Genomic DNA, 9159 nt, shown 5'->3' on the forward strand with positions numbered 1-9159 from the left:
GAGAGGATCAGTGTGAGTATTAATGTGAGAGGATCAGTGTGAGTATTAATGTGAGAGGATCAGTGTGAGTATTAATGTGAGAGGATCAGTGTGAGTATTAATGTGAGAGGATCAGTGTGAGTATTAATGTGAGAGGATCAGTGTGAGTATTAATGTGAGAGGATCAGTGTGAGTATTAATGTGAGAGGATCAGTGTGAGTATTAATGTGAGAGGATCAGTGTGAGTATTAATGTGAGAGGATCAGTGTGAGTATTAATGTGAGAGGATCAGTGTGAGTATTAATGTGAGAGGATCAGTGTGAGTATTAATGTGAGAGGATCAGTGTGAGTATTAATGTGAGAGGATCAGTGTGAGTATTAATGTGAGAGGATCAGTGTGAGTATTAATGTGAGAGGATCAGTGTGAGTATTAATGTGAGAGGATCAGTGTGAGTATTAATGTGAGAGGATCAGTGTGAGTATTAATGTGAGAGGATCAGTGTGAGTATTAATGTGAGAGGATCAGTGTTGGAGGATTAAGTGAGTATTAATGTGAGACTGGTCCCGGTCCCGGTGCGGTTGCGGTCCCGGTCCCGCTCTGGTCCGAGTCCCGGTGCGGTCCCGGTCCCGGTGCGGGTGTCGGGCGGTCCCAGCGCTGCCTGGCAGTGTCGATAACCCGGCCGTGCCCCTCCTCTCTCTCCCTCTCCCCGCCCCTCGCTTCCTCCCCGCCTCAGTCTGCAGCCCGCTCCCCGCTCCCCGCTCCAGATCCATGTCCCAGCCCGAGAGAAGCTCCGCAACTCCGGCCAAGGAGGAGGAGAGTGAGGATGAGAGCGAGATCCTGGAGGAGAGTCCGTGTGGGCGCTGGCAGAAACGGCGAGAACAGGTGAGGGGGAGAGGGAGAGGGGAGAGGGAGAGGAACAGGGAGAGAGGGGAAGAGGGAGAGAGAGGGGGACAGGAGGAGGGGGAGAGGGGGAGATGGGGAGAGGAACAGGGGAGAGTGTGTGTGTCTGTGTGTGTGTGTGTACGTGTCGCCTGTATATTTGTTAAGGGTTGTTAATGGTGCTGTGTAAATGCAGGCTATTGATGGGAAAACAACAGCCTGCATTTATACAGCACCCGATTACTCCCTGTACTGATTACTCTCGCTACTGAGTATTCCATATAAAATCATAGAAAGGTTACAGCACAGAAGGAGGCCATTCAGCCCATCGAGTCCGTGCCGGCTCTATGCAAGAGCAATCCAGCTAGTCCCACTAGACTGGGTACAGGGTGCAGGGCCTGGGTACAGGGTGCAGGGCCTGGGTACAGGGTGCAGGGCCTGGGTGCAGGGGGCAGAGACTGGGTGCTGGGTGCAGGGTGCAGAGACTGGGTACAGGGTGCAGAGACTGGGTGCAGGGTGCAGGGCCTGGGTGCAGGGTGCAGAGACTGGGTACAGGGTGCAGGGCCTGGGTGCAGGGTGCAGAGACTGGGTGCAGGGTGCAGGGCCTGGGTGCAGGGTGCAGGGCCTGGGTGCAGGGTGCAGAGACTGGGTGCAGGGTGCAGAGACTGGGTACAGGGTGCAGGGCCTGGGTACAGGGTGCAGAGACTGGGTACAGGGTGCAGGGCCTGGGTACAGGGTGCAGAGACTGGGTACAGGGTGCAGAGACTGGGTACAGGGTGCAGAGACTGGGTACAGGGTGCAGAGACTGGGTGCAGGGTGCAGGGCCTGGGTGCAGGGTGCAGAGACTGGGTGCAGGGTGCAGGGCCTGGGTGCAGGGTGCAGAGACTGGGTGCAGGGTGCAGAGACTGGGTACAGGGTGCAGGGCCTGGGTACAGGGTGCAGAGACTGGGTACAGGGTGCAGGGCCTGGGTGCAGGGTGCAGAGACTGGGTGCAGGGTGCAGAGACTGGGTACAGGGTGCAGAGACTGGGTACAGGGTGCAGAGACTGGGTACAGGGTACAGGGCCTGGGTACAGGGTGCAGGTCATGGGTGCAGGTCGTGGGTACAGGGTGCAGGTTGTGGGTACAGGGTGCAGGGCCTGGGTACAGGGTGCAGGGCCTGGGTACAGGGTGCAGAGACTGGGTACAGGGTGCAGGGCCTGGGTACAGGGTGCAGAGACTGGGTACAGGGTGCAGGGCCTGGGTACAGGGTGCAGGGCCTGGGTACAGGGTGCAGGGCCTGGGTACAGGGTGCAGGTCGTGGGTGCAGGGTGCAGGTCGTGGGTGCAGGGTGCAGGGCCTGGGCGCAGGGTGCAGGGTGCAGGGCCTGGGCGCAGGGTGCAGGGCCTGGGCGCAGGGTGCAGGGCCTGGGCGCAGGGTGCAGGGCCTGGGCGCAGGGTGCAGGGCCTGGGCGCAGGGTGCAGGGCCTGGGCGCAGGGTGCAGGGCCTGGGCGCAGGGTGCAGGGCCTGGGCGCAGGGTGCAGGGCCTGGGCGCAGGGTGCAGGGCCTGGGCGCAGGGTGCAGGGCCTGGGCGCAGGGTGCAGGGCCTGGGCGCAGGGTGCAGGGCCTGGGCGCAGGGTGCAGGGCCTGGGCGCAGGGTGCAGGGCCTGGGCGCAGTGTGCAGGGCCTGGGCGCAGTGTGCAGGGCCTGGGCGCAGTGTGCAGGGCCTGTGTGCACTGTGCAGGGCCTGTGTGCAGTGTGCAGGGCCTGGGTGCAATGTGCAGGGCCTGGGTGCAATGTGCAGGGCCTGGGTGCAATGTGCAGGGCCTGGGTACAGGGTGCAGAGACTGGGTGCAGGGTGCAGGGCCTGGGTGCAGTGTGCAGGGCCTGGGTGCAGGGTGCAGGGCCTGTGTACAGGGTGCAGAGACTGGGTGCAGGGTGCAGGGCCTGGGTGCAGTGTGCAGGGCCTGGGTGCAGGGTGCAGGGCTTGGGTACAGGGTGCAGAGACTGGGTACAGGGTGCAGGGCCTGGGTGCAGGGTGCAGGGCCTGGGTACAGGGTGCAGGGCCTGGGTACAGGGTGCAGGGCCTGGGTACAGGGTGCAGGGCCTGGGTGCAGTGTGCAGGGCCTGGGTGCAGGGTGCAAAGACTGGGTACAGGGTGCAGAGACTGGGTACAGGGTGCAGAGACTGGGTACAGGGTGCAGGGCCTGGGTGCAGGGTGCAGAGACTGGGCGCAGGGTGCAAAGACTGGGCGCAGGGTGCAGAGACTGGGCGCAGGGTGCAGAGACTGGGCGCAGGGTGCAGAGACTGGGCGCAGGGTGCAGAGACTGGGCGCAGGGTGCAGGGCCTGGGTGCAGGGCCTGGGTGCAGGGTGCAGGGCCTGGGTACAGGGTGCAGGGCCTGGGTACAGGGTGTAGGTCCTGGGTACAGGGTGCAGAGACTGGGTAGAGGGTGCAGGGCCTGGGTACAGGGTGCAGGGCCTGGGTACAGGGTGCAGGGCCTGGGTGCAGGGTGCAGGGCCTGGGTGCAGGGTGCAGGGCCTGGGTACAGGGTGCAGAGACTGGGTGCAGGGTGCAGAGACTGGGTACAGGGTGCAGAGACTGGGTACAGGGTGCAGGGCCTGTGTGCAGGGTGCAGAGACTGGGTACAGGGTGCAGAGACTGGGTACAGGGTGTAGGGCCTGGGTACAGGGTGCAGAGACTGGGTACAGGGTGCAGGGCCTGGGTACAGGGTGCAGGGCCTGGGTACAGGGTGCAGAGACTGGGTACAGGGTGTAGGGCCTGGGTACAGGGCGCAGAGACTGGGTACAGGGCGCAGAGACTGGGTACAGGGCGCAGAGACTGGGTACAGGGCGCAGCGACTGGGTACAGGGCGCAGCGACTGGGTACAGGGCGCTGCGACTGGGTACAGGGCGCTGCGACTGGGTACAGGGCGCTGCGACTGGGTACAGGGCGCAGAGACTGGGTACAGGGCGCAGGGCCTGGGTACAGGGCGCAGGGCCTGGGTGCAGGGCGCAGAGACTGGGTGCAGGGCGCAGGGCCTGGGTGCAGGGCGCAGGGCCTGGGTGCAGGGTGCAGGGCCTGGGTGCAGGGTGCAGGGCCTGGGTACAGGGTGCAGAGACTGGGTACAGGGTGCAGGGCCTGTTTGCAGGGTGCAGAGACTGGGTGCAGGGTGCAGAGACTGGGTACAGGGTGCAGAGACTGGGTGCAGGGTGCAGGGCCTGGGTACAGGGTGCAGAGACTGGGTGCAGGGTGCAGGGCCTGGGTACAGGGTGCAGAGACTGGGTACAGGGTGCAGAGACTGGGTACAGGGTGCAGAGACTGGGTACAGGGTGCAGAGACTGGGTACAGGGTGCAGGGCCTGGGTGCAGGGTGCAGAGACTGGGTGCAGGGTGCAGGGCCTGGGTGCAGGGTGCAGAGACTGGGTACAGGGTGCAGGGACTGGGTACAGGGTGCAGAGACTGGGTACAGGGTGCAGAGACTGGGTACAGGGTGCAGGGCCTGGGTGCAGGGTGCAGAGACTGGGTACAGGGTGCAGGGCCTGGGTACAGGGTGCAGAGACTGGGTACAGGGTGCAGGGCCTGGGTACAGGGTGCAGGGCCTGGGTACAGGGTGCAGAGACTGGGTACAGGGTGCAGAGACTGGGTACAGGGTGCAGAGACTGGGTACAGGGTGCAGAGACTGGGTACAGGGTGCAGAGACTGGGTACAGGGTGCAGGGCCTGGGTACAGGGTGCAGGGATTGGGGAAATGGTGCAGAACCATTGTACATTGATTTTAGATGATTGGCAAAAAAACCAAAGACGACATGAGGATTCAATCATGGCCTTCAAAAGGGAACTGGATAAGTACTTGAAAGGAAAAAAATTGCAGGGCTTCGGGGAAAGGGCGGGGAGTGGGACTAGCTGGATTGCTCTTGCAGAGAGCCGGCACGGACTCGATGGGCTGAATGGCCTCCTTCTGTGCTGTAACCTTTCTATGATTCTATACCCAGTCTCTGTACTCAGGCCTTGTATCCTGGACCCAGTCATAGAATCGTGGAAAATTTACGGCACAGAAGGAGGCCATTCGGCCCATTGTGTCCATGCCGGGCGAAAGCGAGCCCCCAGCCTAATCCCACTTTCCAGCACTTGGTCCGTAGCCCTGCAAGTCACGGCTCTTCAGGTGCACATCCAGGTATTTTTAAATGAGTTGAGGGTTTCTGCCTCTCCCACCCTCTCAGGCAGTGAGTTCCAGACCCCCACCACCCTCTGGGGGAAAACATTCTCCTCAGCTCCCCTCTAATCCTTCTACCAATCACTTTAAATCTATGCCCCCTGGTCACTGACCCCTCCGCTAAGGGAAATAGGTCCTTCCTATCCACTCTATCTCGGCCCCTCATAATTTTATACACCTCAATTAAATCTCCCCTCAGCCTCCTTTGTTCCAAGGAAAACAACCCCAGCCTATCCAATCTTTCCTCATAGCTAAAATTCTCCAACCCTGGCAACATCCTCGTAAATCTCCTCTGTACTCTCTCTAGTGCAATCACATCTTTCCTGTAATGTGGTGACCAGAACTGTGCACAGTACTCAAGCTGTGGCCTAACTAGTGTTTTATACAGTTCCAGCATAACCTCCCTGCTCTTATATTCTATGCCTCGGCTAATAAAGGAAAGTATCCCGTCTGCCTTTTTAACCACCTTATCTACCTGTCCTGCTACCTTCAGGGATCTGTGGACATGCACTCCAAGATCCCTCACTTCCTCTCCACCTCTCAGTATCCTCCCATTTATTGTGTATTCCCTTGCCTTGTTTGCCCTCCCCAAATGCATTACCTCACACTTCTCTGGATTGAATTCCATTTGCCACTTTTCTGCCCACCTGACCAGTCCATTGATATCTTCCTGCAGTCTACAGCTTTCTTCCTCACTATCAACCACACGGCCAATTTTTGTATCATCTGCAAACTTCTTAATCATGCCCCATACATTTAAGTCCAAATCATTAATATACATCACAAAAAGCAAGGGACCGAGTACTGAGCCCTGCGGCACTCCACTGGAAACAGCCTTCCAGCCTCAAAAACACCTGTCGACCATTTCCCTTTTCTTCCTGCCACTGAGCCAATTTTGGATCCAATTTGCCACTCTCCCTTGGATCCCATGGGCTTTTACTTTTTTGACCAATCTGCCATGTGGGACCTTGTCAAAAGCCTTGCTAAAATCCATGTAGACTACATCAAACATGTTACCCTCATCGGCCCTCCTTGTTACTACACGACCTTCCCTTAACAAATCCGTGCTGACCGTCCTTGATCACTCCGTGCCTTTCTAACTGACAGTTTATCCTGTCCCTCCGAATTGTTTCCAGTAATTTGCCCACCACCGAGGTTAGACTGACTGGCCTGTAATTACTCGGTCTATCCCTCGCTCCCTTTTTAAACAACGGTACAATGTTCGCAGTCCTCCAATCCTCCGGCACCACGCCTGTATCCAGTGAAGTTTGGAAAATGATGGTCAGAGCCTCCCTGGCTTCTTTTAACAGCCTGGGATACATTTCATCCGGCCCCGGTGATTTATCCACTTTCAAAGATGCTAATCCCCTTAATACTTCCTCTCTCACTATGTTTATCAATCTAATATTTCAGTGTCTGTACCCCGTACCCTCTACCCCGTACCCTCTACCCCCGTACCCTCTACCCCGTACCCTCTACCCCGTACCCTCTACCCCGTACCCTCTACCCCGTACCCTCTACCCCGTACCCTCTACCCCGTACCCTCTACCCCGCACCCTCTACCCCGCACCCTCTACCCCGTACCCTCTACCCCGTACCCTCTACCCCGTACCCTCTACCCCGTACCCTCTACCCCGTACCCTCTACCCCGTACCCTCTACCCCGCACCCTCTACCCCGTACCCTCTACCCCGTACCCTCTACCCCGTACCCTCTACCCTCTACCCCGTACCCTCTACCCCGCACCCTCTACCCCGCACCCTCTACCCCGTACCCTCTACCCCGTACCCTCTACCCCGTACCCTCTACCCTCTACCCTCTACCCCGTACCCTCTACCCCGCACCCTCTACCCCGCACCCTCTACCCCGTACCCTCTACCCCGTACCCTCTACCCCGTACCCTCTACCCCGCACCCTCTACCCCGTACCCTCTACCCCGTACCCTCTACCCCGCACCCTCTACCCCGTACCCCGTACCCTCTACCCCGCACCCTCTACCCCGCACCCTCTACCCCGTACCCTCTACCCCCGTACCCTCTACCCCGCACCCTCTACCCCCGTACCCTCTACCCCGTACCCTCTACCCCGCACCCTCTACCCCGTACCCCGTACCCTCTACCCCGCACCCTCTACCCCGTACCCTCTACCCCGTACCCTCTACCCCGTACCCTCTACCCCGCACCCTCTACCCCGCACCCTCTACCCCGTACCCTCTACCCCGTACCCTCTACCCCGCACCCTCTACCCCGTACCCTCTACCCCGTACCCTCTACCCCGTACCCTCTACCCCGTACCCTCTACCCCGTACCCTCTACCCCGCACCCTCTACCCCGTACCCTCTACCCCGTACCCTCTACCCCGCACCCTCTACCCCGTACCCTCTACCCCGCACCCTCTACCCCGTACCCCAGCTCTGTTACCTGACCTTATTCTCCCAGCCAAGGTTGTGAGCCTGAGTTTTACTGACTCTGTTATCACTGTAATCACTTTCTGGTTGATATTTCAACACAGTGACCTTCCCTGGGAGCTGGCTCAAGAGAACAGTGAGGGAGATCGACAGGCCGTGAATCACATGTGCCAGTAATCTCCGGGACAGGTCAATGAGAGCACAACACACACCAAACAGGGAATCTCGTACAGCAGGGACTGCAGTCCCCACTCGCTGTGTGCAAATTGGTTGCCATTTTTGCACCATTATAACAGTGACTACACTTCAAAAAATACTTCACTCGGACGTCCTGAGGTTGTGAAAAGCACAATTGAAATGGGAGTCGTGGAACTCTCGCAGTCCCTCGGACTCGAACCCCCGCAGTCCCTCGGACTCGAACCCCCGCAGTCCCTCGGACTCGAACCCCCGCAGTCCCTCGGACTCGAACCCCCGCAGTCCCTCGGACTCGAACCCCCGCAGTCCCTCGGACTCGAACCCCCGCAGTCCCTCGGACTCGAACCCCCGCAGTCCCACTGACTCGAACCCCCGCAGTCCCACTGACTCGAACCCCCGCAGTCCCTCGGACTCGAACCCCCGCAGTCCCTCGGACTCGAACCCCCGCAGTCCCTCGGACTCGAACCCCCGCAGTCCCTCGGACTCGAACCCCCGCAGTCCCTCGGACTCGAACCCTCGCAGTCCCTCGGACTCGAACCCCCGCAGTCCCACTGACTCGAACCCCCGCAGTCCCACTGACTCGAACCTCCGCAGTCCCACTGTGTGTGAGTGTGAGTGTGAGTGTGAGTGTGAGTGTGAGTGTGAGTGTGAGTGTGAGTGTTGAACTGAGCACAGTGAGAAACAGTGCCCTCGGGGGGAGAGCCGTGTCTCGGTGTGTTGGGACCCCCCGGGGGCCGATCCCACCTCCTGTCATCAGATTGAAACTTCGATTAAAACCTCAATCTGAGAGATAACAGAAATCGTCAACAGTACTGAGCAGACCGCCCGCGGACTCCCCTCCTACAGACCCCCACAGACCCCCACAGAATCCCATCACAGACCCCTAAAGAACACCACAGACCCCGCTGAACCGCACAGACCCCGCAGAAACCCCAGTCCCACCACAGACCCCCCCCGCAGACCCCACAGACCCCAGAACATCCCCCCCACCGCCCAGTAAACTGGCCAAACGAGGGTTGAGACCGCGATGGGGGGTGCAGGGAGACTGGGGGTGAGGGGAGACTGGGGGTGAGGGGAGACTGGGGGTGAGGGGAGACTGGGGGTGAGGGGAGACTGGGGGTGAGGGGAGACTGGGGGTGAGGGGAGACTGGGGGTGAGGGGAGACTGGGGGTGAGGGGAGACTGGGGGTGAGGGGAGGGAGGGGGAGACTGGGGAGGGAGACTGGGAGCGAGTGGTGTGACTGGGGGTGGGAGGGGGGAGTCTGGGGAGGGGAAGGGAGGGTGGCTGGGGAGGGTATGGGGGGGACTGGGGAGTGGGGGGGCGAGGGGGGAGTGACGGGAGGGCGAGGGGGGAGTGACGGGAGGGCGAGGGGGGAGTGACGGGAGGGCGAGGGGGGAGTGACTGGGGAGGGCGAGGGGGGAGTGACTGGGGAGGGCGAGGGGGGAGTGAGAGTGGCTGGGGTTAGGGAGGGGGTTGGAGGATTGTCTGAGGATTTATAATTTGAGAGA

At 60.2% G+C, this 9159-nt stretch overlaps 1 protein-coding gene across 1 annotated transcript in view; it reads left to right on the forward strand.

Moving 5' to 3' along the window:
• The first annotated feature begins 540 nt into the window (after positions 1-540).
• Positions 541-9159, forward strand: part of LOC137332684 (nuclear receptor-binding protein 2-like) — a 195974-nt gene continuing 187355 nt past the window's right edge. Inside the window, exon 1 of the mRNA XM_067996634.1 lies at positions 541-862. Within this exon, the coding sequence (XP_067852735.1) occupies positions 749-862 (114 nt within the window). The 5' untranslated portion in view covers positions 541-748. The remainder of the gene's footprint in view (positions 863-9159) is intronic.

This window comes from Heptranchias perlo, chromosome 2 (genome assembly GCF_035084215.1).
Source record: "Heptranchias perlo isolate sHepPer1 chromosome 2, sHepPer1.hap1, whole genome shotgun sequence".
In the NCBI taxonomy this organism is placed as follows: domain Eukaryota; kingdom Metazoa; phylum Chordata; class Chondrichthyes; order Hexanchiformes; family Hexanchidae; genus Heptranchias; species Heptranchias perlo.